Source organism: Biomphalaria glabrata, chromosome 5, assembly GCF_947242115.1.
Source record: "Biomphalaria glabrata chromosome 5, xgBioGlab47.1, whole genome shotgun sequence".
NCBI classification, from domain to species: Eukaryota; Metazoa; Mollusca; class Gastropoda; family Planorbidae; genus Biomphalaria; species Biomphalaria glabrata.
The window spans coordinates 36,625,086-36,646,553 of NC_074715.1; the positions used below are offsets into that span (position 1 = coordinate 36,625,086).

General features: G+C 38.7%; 1 protein-coding gene across 3 annotated transcripts in view; it reads left to right on the top strand.

Moving 5' to 3' along the window:
* LOC106059977 (uncharacterized) overlaps nucleotides 1-21,468 on the top strand; it is a 46,961-nt gene that overhangs the window by 8,835 nt on the left and 16,658 nt on the right. For all 3 annotated transcript variants that reach the window (XM_013217716.2, XM_056029712.1, XM_013217701.2), the window contains 6 exons: nucleotides 2,590-2,761; nucleotides 3,844-3,986; nucleotides 5,632-5,782; nucleotides 10,216-10,374; nucleotides 11,448-11,566; nucleotides 19,702-20,303. In XM_013217716.2, the coding sequence (XP_013073170.2) occupies nucleotides 2,600-2,761; nucleotides 3,844-3,986; nucleotides 5,632-5,782; nucleotides 10,216-10,374; nucleotides 11,448-11,566; nucleotides 19,702-20,303 (1,336 nt within the window). In that variant the 5' untranslated portion in view covers nucleotides 2,590-2,599. The remainder of the gene's footprint in view (nucleotides 1-2,589; nucleotides 2,762-3,843; nucleotides 3,987-5,631; nucleotides 5,783-10,215; nucleotides 10,375-11,447; nucleotides 11,567-19,701; nucleotides 20,304-21,468) is intronic.

Here is a 21,468-nt window from a genome sequence, read left to right on the forward strand (position 1 = left end):
AGGGCTTGCCTTGTTATGTTGAATGCAGGCTTGCGAAGGGTGTGAACTATCCATCTCCAGCGTCTCTGAAGGATATCTACTTCAGTGGGCTGCTGCTTTGTTCTTTGCCACAGTTCCTCATTCAAAATCTTGTCTGGCCAGCGGATCATAAGAATTTTCATCAGGCAGGTATTGATGGATTGCTGGATTTTTTTCATGGTGGTGATGGTGGTTCACCAGGTCTCTGCGATCTGGAAGCAGATGGGCAAGACATGGCGACAGTTGGAGAGACTCGCCCAGAACCGAGATGCCTGGAGGAAGCTGGTTGGTAACCTATGCCCAGAAGGGACAACAGGCATTGATGAGATGGTGACCATTAGACAGTTTGTAGCACACAGCGCTACACCTTGTCAGATCAAACTGTATTTATGTATCTTGTAAAGATTTACATAAGAAGCTTTTAATTTTATAACTCCTGCCACCGAAGCGACCTTGAACTGTATTGTTGCTTAAAAAGAAATTATTTTAATAATAACAGATGTAGGTTTGTGAAAAACGGCTAGTAGAATCAATGTTTGACCTTTGCATTTTTCCGTATTTTGCTATAAGATGTCGAACTATGGTTTTGCAAGTCTATTTTGAACTTTGAGTGTTCGAAAGTTTTTCAAATCTTTATTTTTGTCAGGGTAGCATTGTCTCAGATGATCTTCCAGCGAACCTGGTTCATATCGTCATAAAAAAGTCACTTAGGCTTGTTCGACAAGGAAGGAATGAATCCCAATTTTATTTTTAAATAATTAATGCTGTACTGTCTACATTTCTTTTTTATTAGTTACATGTAGACAAAATTAAGCTATTTAAATAAGTATTGAAATTGATTACAACAATTTTTCATTTGAATAGCAGGATAAATATTTAAAGGATTTATGAAGGTAAAATCATATATTAGTGTATGCAATAATTACATTAGTGGAATGTGAACATTAAATGTGCTTAAATGAAATCTATTATCGTAGACCCCCGTGGGCATCTCATGGACCCCCAATTTAGTTTTTTACTTTCGTAGACCCCTTGGAGGTCTTCGTAGACCCCTGGGGGTCTATATAGACCACTTTGGGAATCACTGGTCTAGAGTCTAGATTACTCTAGATAATAAATAGGTAAATTATCTATTGGGATTGTCCACTTTGGTACAGAGTCTAGTCCTTACACTCGTAGATCAATACATACTAGATCTAGCTTACAAATATAGAATTTGGTGTCATTCCTGACTGTTGTGGTAAAGGAGTAGATAACTCTAGTTACGTTGTCTCTACGCAAAGGCTATTGTCAGATGGTTGTCACGTCAATCAGAACTTGTACACACATGCACAAACACATACAAATACACATACATATATGTGCTGGGCAATAGCAACACGTGTTATATTCGATGTGTTGAAATTTATTGAGAAAACACTCAACTCTGAACTCACTCTGTCAGTCTGTCTGTCTGTCTGGTAAAAAGTTTTGTACTCGTTATTTCTCTCACACCCACATCTCAGATCAAGTGGAAACTTTGTACAATTATTCATTGGCATAGTCAAGACATCAATCAATTAGAAGTACCAATTAGTCATTGAATTACTGGTAATTAATTATTTTGTTTGATACTAATAAGGGAGACGAATTCTTCAGTATTCACAGATATACACAGATAATATCTAGGTTTCGTCCCTTTAGTACACACACATTATTTCTCCCACACCTATTCTCAGATAGAGTTGAAACTTTAAACAATGATTTATTGTATCTAGCAAGACGCGAATCAATTAAAAAAATTAACAAATTATTCAATTAATTATTGCTATATAATTATTTTTGTTTGATATCAACTGAGGGAAATAACTTCTACATTTTTGAGGAATACAGTTTAAGTGCGGAGTTCTTCCCCTTAGATAAGTTTTATTAGTTGTTTTTTTTTAAGATTTTTTTTTCTTGGTTGTAGGCTATTCTTCTATAATGAAGCTTACCACCTACAGGCCCAATATTCCTGCCGGAGATGAAAGTCTGACCGCAAACCACTCGACCAGGCAGACATCCATATGCTAATTGTTTACAGCTTGAGTTTAATTTCATTCTAAATTACGAAGGGCAGTGCAAAAAGTTATAAAATAAAATAGCTTATAAATGATTCCGTATTTAGTTCACAAATTACATCAAAAAGGTTGCTCAAAATGGATTTGTTTCCATTTTATGAAAATCTCTAAAAAGTTTTTTAGAATGTGGAGATTATATTTAAACCAAAAAAATAAAGAAAAACTACATTTCTAACCGGGGACGAAATACGAATAATTGCTAGTTGTTGTTCATTTTTAATTAATGTTGCCTACAAGCTCAAAGTTTTTAAATGAAACCTTGTCCAAAACTACAATTGACGAGAAACATTTTTCCAAAAGGGAAGTGATCGATTATTTTAGACTTGGAGATAGTAGGTGTTGAATTTCACCATTCAATAGTCAGCTCAAGTTTACTTGACAGTGCTTTGGTCTGCATCGCTACAGTGCATAGTGTACAAATACAACCGCTTGATCCAATTGAAATGCACTAACAATATTTATTTGTATACAGATCAGCGATCATGATGAAACTATTTCTGTTCACTTTGTGCCTTCATCTGGGAGGTGCTTTACAGGCTTTTGGAACTTCTGCATTAGATACAACAATGAGTTTTGATACACCAGCTGTCGTTGAGTTGAGCCCAGGATTCCCGTATTATGGAACGACATACTCATCAGTGACAGTAGGTAGCTTTGTAGTAGTCTAGAGATATTTATACTATACTGACAACGCATGAAAAGATTCCTTCTACAGCCTATTTTGTTTAGAGACATTGTGTTGTGCACAATCTCAGCTGTTTTTGTTTGTTTGTTTCTTTGCTTTAGTGGCCCTCGAAATGGGAATAGCCGCTATTAGTTTTGTGTGGTCGGTCTGTCCGTCCGTCCATCTGTCCGTCCCATTTATATCACAGAAACTAGAAAAGAAATTGAAAATTCGACAGTATGATATAATCATGGTGTAAAGGATACTTTTTTTCTTTTCTGAAAGAAAATCGTATAATTTTTCAAATTAAATATCCAAATTCTTTTAATACAATTATTCACTATTAATGGTAAAAAAAAAAAAACCACGGGAGACAATAATACAAATGAATATATGCTCCCTGTATATTTTTTAAAATAGTTATGCAAACACTTTTGTTATTTCCAAAACTATTTCTTTTAAATATGTTTATAACTAAATCCAGTCTGGTCTGTTATGTAAGCTACTTACATTTTTATTTGAAATGTTAACGCTTGTTTTAAATTTGAAAGAATTTATTTAGTATGTATCTATATAAGTTGATTATTATTTTAAACATCATTTAATAAGCAATGTTTCATGGTATGCACTTTCAATGCAATGTGACACAGTATTGCAAAATATAAAAATTTAGAGATTTAATCAAAGGAGAAAGTTTCATGTTTGAGGCACTGCATGAGAGATTGGACTTTTAGAAAACGATCAATTAGATAAGCATTCAATCAGATAAGACACGTTCACATTGAACCATATCTTCTCAATCATCAGATCATTGAATACATATGTAAATTAACAATGTAATAATAATAAAATGAATATACGCTTGTATCTCTGTGTGGGGTCATGTCGTCAGTTAACCCAACATTATGGTGGGTACGTGGAGTATTATTCTGTTTACATGAAACAAGGCCGACCACATACAACATTTCGTCGCATCTTTTTAGAAGACCTAAAATCTGAAAAATACATGTAAAAATCAATAAACTAGAATTTCTTTATCAGCATTTCAAATACAATTTGCAGATTCAGAAAGATGGAGTTCTCGTATTTAACAATCCTGCAAAGGCATCATACAATGATTTTAGCAATGTCAATGATGTGAAACTTGCATCTATAGGAGCATGGATAGCCGATGTAGGTACAGCGCATGGGAATATCTTTTACAGGTTAGTACATATCTAAGTCAAAGAGTCATTGGCTATTTGCTGTTTCTTCTTCTTCGTAATTATCGTAAGATTTGATTTGAAAACTCTGGAACTCTAGGTCCGTAGAAACTCTATTCAATGGGCTTCTTGGACCAACTGTGATGTCTGTCTGTACATCCAAGCAGATGTACATTAGTTGCAGCACTATTTCCATTGGCTCGTATTCCTAGACGCTCGAGTTGGAGGCGAGTCCTTAGACACCCCAATCAGGTTCTGTTTTAGCTCCCTAGTGTTTTAATCGTCTCCTCTAACGACCCGTTTCTCCCGGGCGCCACTTTGAGCATGAGAACTAATGCCCGGGCTGTCTAGGTAGAGTTGACAGGTTCCTCTAGTACCAATTAAACTAAAACACCGCGATTATCTCTTTACTTCAGACAGATGTTACTTTTCAACTAAGTAGCTCATGAACTTTCTTAGATCAGCTGCGAGATATATCACATTTCTACCAAATGTAAAAAAGAATTCTGGTATTTCTTCAAATAAATATCTTCGGCATTCTTTAGGTATATGGTCATAGATTAACTATCTGATATGTGTACACTACATAACAAATCTATTTTCATAGTTACAATAATAATTAGAATATATAAAACAACTTCAAAATTTATACTAATTCAACCAAATAACATTAAGCTTACGTAACCTATCCTAAGGGGTTGACTGTCATTACTGCCACCCAAGTATTCACCCTTAATTAGCGTACAACATCCGACGACAGAAAGACCCCCGCGCATAATGTACAAGTCCTGCACCCTGAGAGGGTCGGCCATGGATGCCTTGGTGACTTAGTGTAACTTATGTTATAAAACTAAGGATTTTTAAATGACTTCAAATAGAATGCAACGCGTTTGTTTCGAAATAAACTCGTCTGAATACCAACTAGAGCACAAATTGACCCTTTCTAAATGTCTCTAAACGAACTTTAATGGTAAATGGTTCATTACTTTGTACATTATATTTTTGAGTATAGAGAAACACGAACAATATACCATAACAATTTTGGCCTAAGGATACACGTGAAACGCATAGAACGGCCATTAGCGACAAAGGAAGTCATCTATATTCTGAGATAAAGACAGAGATACTTCGTCGTTTACGAAACATTAAGGGCAACTACTCTTTCAATGAACTATAAACAGCTCGCTCTACTTCCTCTTCCATTCCCCTCCCCACACACACCGGGAGATGTGACGCGCGTCCCAAAGGGCAAGTTAATACTATTTACCTTATATAGGAGATGCTACAGACAAATTCTAGGTATCAAATTCAAAGACCGCATCACAAGCGAAGAGATTTTTGCAGCGATTTGACTCCTCGAGGACCTGCTAACTACTGCCAAAAAAACTAAAACTCTATGGCCATATTACAAGGTCTTCAGGGCTCGCGTAGACATTCCTTCAGGTAACAGTACCAGGAAGAAGAAGAGGCTGACAAATCTTGTGTGGTGCCCCAGCGGTCCAACAGACTAAGGGATAGGTAAGGTGAAGTTGAAAATGATACTAAGAAAAAAAAACGTTTAAAAGAATTCAATCAGACAGACTGATGGAGCGCGTTAATATAAACTTTGTAAACTCGATCTAGCATGTATGACATATTTGTTTTTCAGATTGAGCAACGCTCCTAGGGAGGTAGATTATGTCACCTCAATTGCACGTAAACTCTCGAATTTCGATCCCAACTTCACGCCACTGAATGTCTTGGTGGTCACGTGGGCTGAAGTAGGCACTGCCCACTATGGCTTTGAGGGGGACTTTAAGGTAAACAAAAAATAAAATGGACTGTGACTTAGATTGAATCGCTGCCTATTATTTTTATTTTTATTTTTTTAATGAATTATTTAATTATTTTAAACTTATTTTTATATTGGGGGCGCGGTGGCTGAGTGGTTAAGCGCTCGGCTCCCTAACCTGGTTTCTTGGGTTCAAATCTCCGTAAAGACTGTGATTTTGAATTTCGGGATTTTTAAGGCGTCCCTGAGTCCATCCAACTTTAATGGGCACCTGACTTAAGTTGGAGAAAGTAAAGGCGGTTGGTCGTTGTGCTGGCCACATGACACCCTGCTTGTTAACCGTTGGCCACAGAAACAGATGCCTTATAAATCTAAGGACTAAAAGGGAAACTTTGCTTTTTTTTTAAATTTTTATGTTGCTTGGCACCCTCACCCCATTCTAAATCGTCAATGTGAATTTAGAAAAATAAAAAAAGAAATAGGTTCGGGGGGGGGGGGGATTTACCATTTTGAAAAGACAGAATGTTGAAAAAACTCGAAGTTTAATATAAGACTATTACTCGCCATGTCAATGAACTGTCTATTCACCTGTGACTAATGACATGACAGAAGAAACAAAACGGAGATAGGAAGTCAACTTGGAGTATTTTCAAATTGTAAGTCTCGCTGTTAACGAGCTGCTCCAGGACTGCCCGCTAGTAAAAGTATACCAGACTCGAAGTACGTTTTGTGGGCTCAGTTCCCTTGTTTGAAAGAGAGCAATAGAAGTACCTTACAACTTAATCAACATAGTGACTTTGATTGGTACATGTCACACCTATTTTGAGCTTACAACTTAATCAACATAGTGACTTTGATTGGTACATGTCACACCTATTTTGAGCTTACAACGTAATCAACATAGTGACTTTGATTGGTACATGTCACACCTATCTTGAGCTTACAACTTAATCAACATAGTGACTTTGATTGGTACATGTCACACCTATTTTGAGCTTACAACTTAATCAACATAGTGACTTTGATTGGTACATGTCACACCTATTTTGAGCTTACAACGTAATCAACATAGTGACTTTGATTGGTACATGTCACACCTATTTTGAGCTTACAACGTAATCAACATAGTGACTTTGATTGGTACATGTCACACCTATCTTGAGCTTACAACTTAATCAACATAGTGACTTTGATTGGTACATGTCACACCTATCTTGAGCTTACAACGTAATCAACATAGTGACTTTGATTGGTACATGTCACACCTATCTTGAGCTTACAACTTAATCAACATAGTGACTTTGATTGGTACATGTCACACCTATTTTGAGCTTACAACTTAATCAACATAGTGACTTTGATTGGTACATGTCACACCTATTTTGAGCTTACAACGTAATCAACATAGTGACTTTGATTGGTACATGTCACACCTATTTTGAGCTTACAACGTAATCAACATAGTGACTTTGATTGGTACATGTCACACCTATTTTGAGCTTACAACGTAATCAACATAGTGACTTTGATTGGTACATGTCACACCTATTTTGAGCTTACAACGTAATCAACATAGTGACTTTGATTGGTACATGTCACACCTATTTTGAGCTTACAACGTAATCAACATAGTGACTTTGATTGGTACATGTCACACCTATTTTGAGCTTACAACGTAATCAACATAGTGACTTTGATTGGTACATTTCACTCCAAACCATCTGACTTATGGTGTTCATAAGTGTATTCTTCTGTTGCATAGTGATATGCTTGGGTCCATATGTGAAGTTAAGATTACTTCTCTTTAGGACAGAACAGTGATGATTAAATCGCAATAAGTACAGCTTACTTTAGCAAAAGTATTACATATAATGAATTAAATATAAGAGTTAGCCGCTGCACATACAAGTAGTTACCACACAAATACAATAATCCAAATATGAACACTGATTGATACTCTGTACTAAATTGCACAGAGTTCAAGATGAATACTAGACCTATATAACACACACGTGATTTGTGCTATCTTCACTGTCCCCATCTCGGAAGCTAAAAGGGATGGAGCGTGTTTGGACAGTCAGTCGTAATGTATAGAGGCTACGAAACATTATGCTATACGGGCCAGTCTGTTGCCAGAGCACTACGGGAGGTTTAGCCCTGCTCTGTTCCCAATCGGAGGTCATCTCAGGTGTTGTGGGAAGTCTGCAGCAGATATTTATTATTATTATTATTATGTTAGAAATGAACGAGTAGTCATTCTCTGGCGCTGCCAGGGTCGAGTTTCGCTAAAGAGAAACAAAATTCATCCTAGTCCCTTTAACAGTTTCCACTGAGGAATTTTCTGGTGATGTGGCAGGTCTGCAGCAGTACCGCCCTCTGACAGACAACGAAGATGTTCCTAGGAATGTTAAGGGCCTTGAAGGTGTCTGTGAGGTCAGTTGTTATTATCCCCTCGGTTGATATAACAATGGGGTATATTGTTATTTTGGACAATTTCCATAGACGCTTAATCTCCAAGCCTAGGTTCCCATATTTTCTTTGTTTTTCTATCTCAGTTTTTCTTAAATTATGAGACAGTGGTACGGCGATATCGATAATGGTAGCGGTTTTTTCTTTTTTATCGATGAACAGCAGATCCGGGCGATTGAAATCTACCGTTTTGTCGGTCAGAATAGGCCTATCCCAGTACAGCAGATGTTCAGTAGACTCGAGAACCTCTTTCGGAGAGTATTTATAATAAGGGGGAGTGTCCTTACCGATCAATTTGTACGTCAAAGCCAGGTGTTGGTGTATTAACTTTGCAACTTGGTTATGGCGACCTAGGTAGGCTGATTCTGATAGGGCTGGACATCCTGCCATAATGTGTTCAATCGACTCGCCCACATTTCCACATTTTCGGCATTTGTCGACAACATTGAGTTTCAGGATATGCTTCTCGTAATTTTTTGTCCTGATTACTCTGTCCTGTATTGCTGTAACAAAGCCTTCTGTTTCAGGGTAGAGATGACCTGCTTTGAGCCATGTTAAGGAAGCAGCCTTGTCGTTGTTGTCCCCATCTAATGAAGCCGGAAATTTTCCGTGGAGTGTTTTTTCTTCCCATTGGCGAATCTCATGCCCTACGTCGTCCAAACCGACATTGACATCAGCATTGTGTAGGTTCAGAGGGGTTGCATCAGAGTCGTATTTCCGTAGGAAGGAAACTAATTTGTTGCTGGAGGCGAGCAGTTTTGATCGTATTTTTAAAACTTGCATCTTACACAATTTGAAGATGTTCTGCAATCCACGACCCCCATCCTTCCTGGACAGGTATAACCTTATGGTGGAGGACTTGGGGTGAAGGCATCGAAACTTGGTTAATAATTTTCTAGTGAGTCTTGCAATGTCATGTAGGTCGGTGTCAGTCCATTTGATCACACCGAACGTGTAAAGGAGCACTGGGACGGCCCAGCTGTTTATTGCAGTGATGAGGTTACTGCCAGACAGTTTGGTGTTGAGGATTTTATTAACCCTTTGCCTATATTTACCAAGAAAGTCCTCTTTTAATTTCTTATGGTTTATCTTGGCATTCTGGTTTATTCCAAGATATTTATAAATAGAGGCGGAGTTCAATTCCTCGATGCCTTCAAATTCAATATTGGTGTTCGTTGCCTTGCCCTTTTTAATGCTTATGATGCCACACTTATCCAGGCCAAAGGACATACAGATATCGTCACTAAAGCATTTTACCGTTTTGATTAAGGTGTGTAATTTTTGCTCGGTTTCTGCGCTTTAGAACATCCATGTATAATAAGTGGGACACACATTTTGTACATTTAGTGTCAACCCTAAAACCGTTTGTAGAGTCTTGGAGTAATGTAGATAGAGGATTAATCGCTAGGCAGAACCAGAGTGGAGATAATGAGTCACCCTGGTATATACCTCTTCTTATGTGCACAGAGCCTAGTTTATCACGATTAAGGTGCAGGTTTATCTTCCAATTATTCATACAGACTTTCAATAGTTGTTTTATTCTTGGGTTGATTCTATGAATATCCAGGGTTTTTAATAGCCAATCATGCGGAACTGAATCGAAAGCTTTTTTGTAGTCGATGTAACACGTGTAAATTTCTCTTTCTTCTATTAGCTTGATGCAATATAATACCATCTATAGTTAGCTGTACTTTACAGCCCATCGACTCTTCAATGCAACCTTGTTGTTCCTCTGCTAGTAGCTTATGGGCAGAACAAAATTTATACATTTTACTTTTTAAAAGTGAAGTTAATAGTTTATACACCACTGACAGACAAGTGTTGAGTATCGTTTAAGAGAAACAAAATTCAATGTACTCTGTTTATCAGTGAATAAAATAAATTCAAAAAGGCGATGAAAAAAACAACATTTTAAACTTTGTGTGTGTGTTTTAACTATATGTAAATCTACTTTATATTAGATTGTAAAAGAAGTTTCCTAATTTTGAACAGAAAAACACAATTCAGCTGCTCCTTGCCACGGACGGGGTTCAAAGTTTTGTCGTTTTAGACTTTGATACCATTGAATGGTGCTATTTCGAGGATCTGACAAATTATTTGGCATACGGGGACCTAACCCAATTCGACATCGCCATACCGATTTCTACAAAGGTACACTCACTTTCGGTTCTTGTGATCTTTCAAAATTTTAACTTCTACACATTGTGTTATCTATTTTTTTAATACAACTAACATATAAATTTATTATTGAAGGCATTACACTCTAATCCTTGTAGTATGTAGCTGTATATGTATTATGTAACTGTATATGCCCTATGTAACTGTATATGTCCTATGTAACTGTATATGTACTATGTAACTGTATATGTACTATGTAACTGTATATGTCCTATGTAGCTGTATATGTCCTATGTAACTGTATATGTCATATGTAACTGTATATGTCCTATGTAACTGTATATGTACTATGTAACTGTATATGTACTATGTAACTGTATATGTCCTATGTAGCTGTATATGTCCTATGTAGCTGTATATGTCCTATGTAACTGTATATGTACTATGTAACTGTATATGTACTATGTAGCTGTATATGTCCTATGTAACTGTATATGTCCTATGTAACTGTATATGTACTATGTAACTGTATATTCATGAAATCACTTGCAAAGGGACCTGTCTGGAATTCCGTTTGTCGGAGCACAATTGGATAGGCACAATAGATCAGGTCATGTCTATTTCTTCTCTTTCTGTTATTGTGCCTTGCAAAAAAAAAAAGCCTTATTAAACCTTTAGCAAAGCCCCTTTTTGTGTCTCGTTGTTTAATTCCTCAAAAAAAATGTTTCTGTTCTATTACGATTTTCCTCATTTTCTTTTTTTTGGTTCTCTACAAGCCATTGCTTTGCAATCTTTCTGACCAGATTAAAATTAATTTTACAAGTAATATGGAAGAAAGAGGAATGGGGAATTTACATAGATCCTAGATATATATCAAATAGAAATTATATTAAAAAACATTTTTTATCTCCATGTCAAGATACTTTAAAATCGTTTTCAGCTTTAACCACTGTGAGAGTATCAACCCAAAGCCCAAGCCAATCAATTGTTATTTGTGGTTAGCTTTGGAAAGATTAATAGTTTTACGTACAATACGTACAACCTATTTCATGGTAGCTCATAACTAGTACAATTCAAGATATTTTGAATTTCAATGTAACTTACAGGCTGGTTTCTTCAAAGGAGATGGACCAACGAAATTCCTTTTTCCTGTTTCAATGAACAGAAATTTGTTCGATATAAAATCGGACTCCAACATTGGCGATCCGGGAGTCTATGTATTTAGGTAAGACTTAATAAGTTAAAGGTAAACATTCAAGTGAACTTATCCATTCCATACCCACAAACTTATTTATTGGCAGGGCCTATATAGGCAATACAAGGTATAGCTTAGGGTGGATCTAGAGCTTCTGTGTTGGGGAGATTTTTTTTTCAAAACCCTAACACGGTGCAAGCCTTAACCATAACCCTAAGCACAAACACACAATCATAAGAAGTTTGTTTAGACAGGCAGAAGGAGGTAAGCCTAGATTTCCAAAAATCTTAAATTCAATTCTAGGACAATTACAAAGACTGAAAAGAATAATATATATAATAGAGAGAGAGAGAGAGAGAAATAGATGTATATACGATGGATCGCTGGGCACATAGGCATTATGAGAAATGAAAAGGCTGATAGATTCTTAAAAGTGGGGGCATCATTCAATGGGCATCAAGAAGCACAGGTAGAGCTGTGTACATAGAAAAGTACAAAGAAATGATCTCACCAAACAAACTGGTTAGTACCAATTTCTAACCCCACATAGATCCATCTGTAACGTTCCAACTAAGAACAGGACTCACATCTAAATTAACAGAATAAATCCAACTTACCCACCCCTCTGTATACACAGCGCCCACCCTTACGAAACTGTAAATCTTAGGAAGGCAGACCTTACTTCCATAATAACCCAACATAACTAACACTCTGAATGGCAGTGCTGAACATCTAAAAAAAATAGGTACCCTTTTTTTTTCATTGGCACAGACTGCAAAAGAGCTTACAGGTCAGTTTAACAAAAAAAAAAACTGGCTAGAAATGTATATGGCTCCTTTTGTCTCGAAAGGCAATGGATGCGCCCAAATGAGTCACTGGTTTTGGCTTAATCTTGAGACGGGGCAGAATCTGGTGTGGCTAATCAAGCCAATTCTAGAACGGCAGACTTTGCCACAATTCGTACATGTGTATGCCTCTGATTTAGGGCTAGCAGACAGGGCAGCTTTCTTTTTATCCCTCTTGATTAAAGCCGCTTCAATTCTTTTGTTCTCAGCAAGGGTTGTCCCAGCACGCACAGTCTGTCTCCATGCACTCCGGTCTTTGGCTATGTTTTCCCACTTACTTTCGCTGATGCCTGAGGCTCTCATGTCTCGCTTGCAGACATCTCTATATGTTAGTCTTGGGCGGCCCTTGGGTCTGACTCCTTCCACAAGCTCAGCATATAAGATATCTTTCGGGATTCTGCCATCTGGCATGCGGGTGACATGTCCGAGCCAGCGTAATCTTCTTTGTTTCAGGAGAGCATACATGCTGTTCATATTGGCCAATCTTAAAACTTCCTGATTGGAGACATGGTCCCTCCAAGAGATGCCCATTATGCGTCTCAGGCAGCGCAAGTGGAAACTATTCAATCTGTGCTCTTGGTACATGTATGTTGACCAGCTCTCACTGCCATAAAGGAGAGTGCTCACAACACAGGCGTTGTAGACTAGGATTTTGGTCGCTGTGGTCAAATTACCATTTTCCCAGACGCGCTTGGAGAGTTTTGCCAATGCTGTGGTAGCTTTTCCTATCCTTTTTGTCAGCTCGATGTCTAAGTCTAGGTTACTGACAATTGTTGAACCCAAGTAGGTAAATTCCTGCACCACTGAAAGGGTGTGGTTCCCAATTTGTATTATAGGTATTTCTGCGACGTCTTGTGCCAGGATTTCGGTTTTGGAGAGACTTATAGTAAGGCTAAACTCTTGACAAGCAGCTGCTAAGGCGTTCACTAGCTTCTGTAGACCTCCTTGTGAGTGAGATACGAGTGCCGCGTCATCGGCAAACAGAGGCTCCCTTATCAAGATACGACGCCTTTTCGTTTTGGCTTTAAGACGTGCCAGGTTAAAGAGCCTTCCATCGGATCTGCTATGGATGTATATTCCGTCTTCCAGGGATTTAAAAGCACTGGATAGTACGACTGAGAAGAAGATGCCAAATAGTATAGGGGCCAGTACACATCCTTGTTTGACACCGCTCTTAATGGAGAATGGCCTGGAGGAAGAACTTTCAAACTGAACGGTGCCCTGCATATTTTCGTGAAAAGCTGACACTAGTTTTCTTAACTTATTTGGGCAGCCGATTCTCTCTAGTACAGCAAACAGACCGCTTCTGCTAACAAGGTCAAAGGCCTTGGTCAAATCAATAAATGCTATGAAGAGGGGCTGCTTTTGTTCTCTGCTCTTCTCCTGTAGCTGCCGAAGAGAGAAAATCATATCTGTTGTAGATCTACCTGCCCTAAAGCCACACTGCGACTCTGGATAAACACGATCTGCAAGGATCTGTAATCGCTTTAGTAATACTCTAGCAAAAGCCTTTCCAACTATGCTAAGCAGTGAGATGCCTCTGTAATTGTTACAATCAGAGCGGTCGCCTTTATTTTTATAAATTGTAACAATGTTGGAGTCTTTCAATTCCTGGGGGACCATTCCTTGTTCCCAGCACAAGCTTAGCAGTTCATGGAGTGGTTTGATTAGGGCATGTTTTCCAGCCTGAATTACTTCAGCAGGAATGCCATCTCCTCCGGGTGTTTTCCCATGTGCAAGCATGTCAATGGCAATGCTCAGCTCCTTTACTGAGGGCGTTTCGTCTAATTTCGTCAAAACTGGAAGTGATGGGAAGTTGGAAACAGCATTTGGTGAGATGGCGTTTTCAATCTGGTAGAGTTCTGCATAGTGTTCAACCCATCGTTCCATTTGCAGCGCACGATCGCTGATGATTGAGCCATCTTTTGACTTGAGCGGAGCACACTTGCTGGTGTGAGGTCCAAAGGCTTTTCTCATGCCCTCATATAGTCCTCTTATGTTACCACAGTCGGCACAAGATTGAATATCTTCGCATAGCTCCTGCCAGTATTTGTTAGCACATTGTCTCGCTACTCTTTGGGCATTGTTACGTGCAGCTCTGAGCCTTTTTAAGTTGCTTGGGGTGGGATCCTTCTTGTAGATTATCATGGCTGCTCTCTTGTTCGTAGTGGCAGTTTCCATTTCTGGTAGTCTAGCTTCAAACCAGTCTTCGCTTTTCTTGGTTTTGTTTCCAAAGACCAGTGATGATGTTTGGTAGATTGTATCACGCTTAAACGTCCAGCTTTTTTCTACCTCAGTCACAGAGAAGTTTTTAAAAGCTTCCTCTAATTTGTTCTCAAATTCGGTGCGAAGATTAGGATTTTTTGTGCTAGTAGTATTCAGGCGTGATTTTCTTTTTCGCTGTGATGTGTGGATCTTAGTTGGCAGCAGTCTTGTCCGGCAGGACACTAAAGTATGATCAGTATCACAATCCGCGCTTTGGTAGCTACGTGTCAGCAGTATATTTCCAATGTCCTTTTTTCGTGTCAGTATCATATCCAGCTGGTGCCAGTGCCCAGACCTAGGGTGCCTCCATGAGACACAGTGCTGTGGTTTTGTTCTGAAGTATGTGTTGGTAATGCAGAGCTTATGGTATGTGCAAAATTCAAGCAGTCTTTGTCCGTTCTCATTCATCTTTCCGATTCCAAAAAGCCCAAGACAGTCTCGCCAGGTAGTGTGATCTGATCCTACTCTGGCATTGAAGTCACCTAGAAGGATCATATGTTCTTTTTTAGGAATGTTTGCAATGGCTTCTTTAAGGTCTTCATAGAACTTGTCTTTGTCCTCCTGAAGCGAGCTTAGTGTGGGGGCATAGGCACTAATTAGAGTGACTTTTCCAGATGATGTCATCATACTTATGCTTAGTAGCCGTTCCGAGCCACCAACTGGAGGGACTATCATGGGAAGAAGACTGTTCTTGACAGCAAAGCCCACACCATGTATTCGAGTCTCATCCTGTGCTTTCCCTTTCCAAAAGAAAGTGTAGTCAGTCTCGCGGAGCATGCCGTTTTCGGCCAGTCGGGTTTCTTGCAGGGCTGCAATGTCGATATGTAGCCTTTTTAGCTCGTTGTTTATAACTGCCGTCTTCCTTGCATCGTCGATCTGCCTTAGATCATCAGTGAGACCAGGACACATTGTTCTGACATTCCAAGTGGCCAGTCGCATGACAGGGATTTTCTTTTTCAGTTTAATTTTTCTTCTTTTGTTGCTTGGTGCAAGTTTCCAGCCTACTTGTCGTTTTAAACTAAGCTCTAAGCACCCATTAGAGCAGGCAGGCTGTGGCGGATCAGCACCTAACTGACTGGGGGCTGCCCAGGTTGAGGCGGGCGGTAGCTGATCAGTGAGGCGCGAAGACCTCTCCCACCGTCAGAGACAACCCGTGGCGTCCATACATTACGCCAATCAAGTTGGACTTATAACCCGTAACTGTTGTCACCCGTGTTGTTTTAGCCGCTTTGCAGCAGCACCAGAGTTTCCTCTCCAGGGCGCATTCCTGGGCCTTGGATAAAGGGGTCATGGGTGGCCCATGCGTCATGATCCCTCTCTCGACCTTGCTAATGTGATCCAAAGGAACGCATCGCTTTACATTTGGCACCAACTCGATTGCAGAAGCTGCCGGAGGGAATTTCGCAGCTGATACTCCAAACGCCTAAGGGGCTTCACTCCTGATTTCTCCTCGAGGTTGTCTCCTGAAGCCTTAGTACAGCAAGGCAGCGGGGGTTTGAAGTCAGAGTACCCCTCTCCTAGATGAACTGCCTTACTAGGCTGACGAGCTCCATCTGCCCGAAGCTCCCGGTTTTGTGGCGCCAGGTATCCGCCTTCACCCCTTCACCTGTTAGTAAGAGCAGTTTCGCCGGGCTTAATATCTAAGCCACACGAGCAGGCCAGGTGCTGGACTTAGTTGTCAGAGGCTATTTGAGACGCATGCCATTAGGAGTATTTTATAGACAATGGGAGCTTAACCCCATTGACACCCCTGGCCATGACAACCTTTGAAACCAAGAAATGTATATATATATATATATAAATGCAAAAGAAATTAAACTGTCCAGTCCTTCCGAAGGGTCAAGGATGGAACGGTAGATGCAATCCCCTTCTTCCCCGTACCACCAAATCGACCTCTGTATCCAAGGGAGGGGGGAGGGGCGACATAATATAAAAATTGGTTCAAATATTGCTATAGTTCAGGCCTCAGAGTTCTAAAAAAAACTCATTAATTCGGCGCTCTTTCTTTGAATACAGCCTGTTCGTAAGAAACAGTCTAGTGTCGTAGTCCAATACAATGAATGAGTAATCATGCAAAAGAATTAACTTATAATAATCTAATAACGAATGTATATATATATCCAATCAATCCTCAATCTCTACAATACAACTTCTCTTCAAAACCGACCCAGAATTCTCTCTTCTTCATACTTCTTGTGTGTATCTGCATGAGTTTTCCAAATAGTTCTCTTTATATTTCTACATTCATCTTCATGAAGTTTTCTACTTCCCCGTCTAGTCATTATAGTTATGTGGGGTAGTGATTGTAAAGAATTCATATGTGTCTTGTTTTAGAGGGTGTAGTCCCGTTGGTAGAGTTGGTCTGTAGACTGGGTATGGTGGGCAGTGTGAGCCCAGATTTGATCTCTAACAGATTGGCCAAGGTGTGCCTTCACGTTACCCTAGTAGATCTAGTTGGTTCTTAATGGGTATACACTCGAATGGATATAATATTGATCTGCTTTTGCAATTCATGGACATTACCTCATATCATTAGACATTTTTTTTAAGTTAACCTATTTGCCTTGCTTGTTGACTTCATTAATTGACTCTTGGGGAGTCATGGCAAACGAGCCAATGCTTAAAAATCCCCCCCCCCCCAACATCATAGTGGCTCTGGGTCAGGATATGAACACTAGGCCATAAATTAATTTCTCTAGAATAGAAGGTTTAATACATGCATATGTGACATTTTTGGCTTGTCTATCTTTTCATCATGGTACCCATCAGTTCATCTGTCTTGCTCAGCATGGTACCCATCAGTTCATCTGTCTTTTCATCATGGTACCCATCAGTTCATCTGTCTTGCTCAGCTTAGTACCCATCAGTTCATCTGTCTTTTCATTATGGTACCCATCAGTTCATCTGTCTTGCTCAGCTTGGTACCTATCAGTTCATCTGTCTTTTCATTATGGTACTTATCAGTTCATCTGTCTTTTCATTATGGTACCCATCAGTTCATCTGTCTTGCTAAGCTTGGTACCCATCAGTTCATCTGTCTTTTCATCATGGTATCCATCAGTTCATCTGTCTTTTCATCATGGTACCCATCGATTCATCTGTCTTGCTCAGCATGGTACACATCAGTTCATCTGTCTTTTCATCATGGTACCCATCAGTTCATCTGTCTTTTCATTATGGTACCCATCAGTTCATCTGTCTTTTCATTATGGTACCCATCAGTTCATCTGTCTTTTCATTATGGTACCCATTAGTTCATCTGTCTTTTCATTATGGTACCCATCAGTTCATCTGTATTGCTAAGCTTGGTACCCATCAGTTCATCTGTCTTTTCATCATGGTATCCATCAGTTCATCTGTCTTTTCTTCATGATACCCATCGATTCATCTGTCTTGCTCAGCATGGTACACATCAGTTCATCTGTCTTTTCATCATGGTACCCATCAGTTCATCTGTCTTGCTCAGCTTGGTACCCATCAGTTCATCTATCTTTTCATTATGGTACCTATCGATTCATCTATCTTGCTCAGCATGGTACCGTACTGTTTAAACAGAACTTCATTAAGCCCCCAACTGTACATGCAAGGAGTTCATCTATTCTGGAGCTCTCTGATATCTACTTGTACTTCGAACAGGCACGAGTCCGAATCTTCATCTTACTCCTACCAAGGCTTGTCGGAGGCGTTATTTAAGAGTTTTCTTATTTCTTTCAAAGCATTTCAGACATCGACATCTGAACTCATGTTTCACGTCTTTTAGATCAAGTTCATCCAGCAGTTTTATAGAAGTCATAGGAAATCCCACTTCTGAAACTCGTGTTATGATCTTCTCTAATCAGGCCCTCTGTAAACATTGGTCAACATAACACATTTAACTCAAGAACTTGACAACAAGAGTTCCAAAATAAACTGACTACAAATTCTTTTCTGTACATTACCGTACGGCCGTACTAGAATCTACTTTCTATCTAATCCTGGACTCATACTGCTTTACTCGAGGACAGAATTAACGGTAGACTAAAAGGCTATAGAATGCCTAAGAAACCGAGAATCATTTCTCACTTTGCCGTTACATATATAAGTTGAATATAATTTAAAACAACATTTAATAAGCATTGTTTCATATTATACAATTGGAATGTAATGTGGTTCATGCTAATAAATGTATACATTTAACCAAATGTAAATGTTAATTTCTTGAGGTTGGCCCATTATAAAGCTATAAATTATAAAAACATTCAATTACACCAGTTAACACAGGTCCACTTTGCACCGCACCCCTATGATCATCAATTCATTCAATACATATGAATATTCACAATGCAATAATAATGCAATAAATGTTCGTATTCTGTGCTATCATGTCGTTATTCGGCCTCACAATACAACAGTATTGGCACTCGTCTCTTGTTTTTTGTATTAGCGGACTGTGATTGTTGATAGTTTGCAGTCCATACCTTCTGATATTCATTATGAACATTGTTTAATCTGCCTTTTTACCTGCCTGAGTGGACAACTCCGGGGCTGATTCTGAGTTTGTGTTTCCTCACAAAACTATATTTTGTAATCCTTGTTGACATTATATTTTAAGTTATGTTATAAAAACATTTTAACAGCTTTTATTTAAATCTAATTCTATTGCAAATCGGACCCAATGTTTGTGAAAATAAAATGATTAACTCTCTCCGTCTGTCTGGTACACATTTTGTACACGGTGTTTCTTCCAATTCCTTTTCTCGGATCAAGTTGAAAATGTTTGCTGTTATTTATAGTCGATGACAATACATGCATCTATTAAAAAAACTATTAGTTAATCAATTAGTGGTAATTGGCTAATTTGTTTTTTGTAGAAAAAAGGAGTTACACCTTTCAGATTTTAAAGATAAGGCAATGATTTTGCGGTTTTCTCCTTAGATAAACTTTTTTTTTAATATACATTTTGCTTTTTTTTAAACTACTGTATTTGCTTGACCAGCGTTCTTTGCGCTCCATTATATTGTAAATTTAAGCGGTGGTTTCAATTGTGCTCATTAATGTGTTTGTTTTTCTTTTTAGAGTAGATGAGACGCCTGTGAATGCCACTTTAATGGTAACTACCACTCCAACCTCTACTACTACTACATCCAGCACGACATCTGAGACTACAACAACATCAACTACTACCACTTCAGAGACCACTACATCAACAACTACCACAACATCAACTACTACCACTTCAGAGACCACTACATCAACAACTACCACAACACCAACTACTACCACTTCAGAGACCACTACATCAACAACTACCACAACACCAACTACTACCACTTCTGAGACCACTACATCAACAACTACCACAACACCAACTACTACCACTTCTGAGACCACTACATCAACAACTACCACAACATCAACTACTACCACTTCAGAGACCACTACATCAACAACTACCACAACACCAACTACTACCACTTCTGAGTCCACTACTTCGACAACTACTACAACACCAACTACTACCACTGTAGCAACTACCACTTCAACATCGACAACAAAGTCGGCTATTGCCAATGTTGCATCTACAACAAGATCAAATTCTAAAGGAAATGGCTATTCTGTAGAAAATGAATATCCTAGAAGACCTGCATATCCTGTACAATATCAATTTCGTGAAATAGGTTTGTATTGTATGTTATTGTTGGTACTGCCTAAGCATTTTTGAAATTAATATTTACAATGGGATTTTGACTGTTTCAATACATGGTTATAGAGTTGAAAAAAAAAAACATTATTTCAAAAATTAAATTAAGCAAAAACTTAAAAACTTAGCTCGAAAAAAACACAATAATACATTAAATTGAAACTACAGATTCAAATATGGAATAATTTGGTACATTAAAGAGAAATTAAATTTTTCGAAGGAAATTCTATACAAAATTGTGTTGCCTATTACCCAAGTGTATCCATGGCTAAAATTTGAATCCTGCAAAATCAGATGATCACATGGGCTTGTGTGTATGTACATAATTAATCTTTATAACATTCTGAGCCTTCATTTTTTCGGAAGACGTTTATTGTACCGTAGAATAGGTTCTTCCTGGAGTTAGTGGGAAATTTGTAGACTCCCCGCCCTTGCCAGCAAGGAGTCTGGGGGAACGCTGAGAGCTTTTCCATTGGAGTTCGGGACGGAGCCCCGCCGCCAAGCACTATTTCCGGTATTGAAAGCCAATAAAATGCATATTCTGAGGTATCCACAGTGCATTATCCTGCTATTAAAAAGCTTTATTTCAAAAACCTAGTCTGCTATTCTTATTTACTTAGATCCTCCCGGCAAGCTGCATCCACAAAAATCTGTCACTGGCAATGTCTGAAGCCTCTTCCCACCTGCTCTAAGGACCTCAGTGAAAGTGTGGCGCCAAATTGTACTAGAATGTCCCTGTTTGCACGTTCCTCGTAATAGCCTCCATGTCATCGCAACTGTTATTATGCGTAACTCATTTTGTTGGAGAACATGTCCCGCAAACCTCATGCGACGCTCTGTCATAACCTTACTAAGGGGTCGACTCCCAGTTCGGCATAGGATTTCCTTGATTGAGACTCGATCTCTATAAATGACTTCTAAAATTCGTCTTAGCCATCTTTGTTGAGCCGCATTTAGTCATTTTCGATTTCGGCAGTTTCACTGCACTTTATTAATGGAGCCCAGCCACTGGTAGAAATGTGTGACCTCTCTTGGCTACGCTATTGGAATTAGGTGACTGTAGTTTGGTTTAGATTTTATTTCGAAAAGGGAAGTTTTGTCGTCAAAATCATCTGTTGGGTTTTTTTAAACTAAAAAATCTC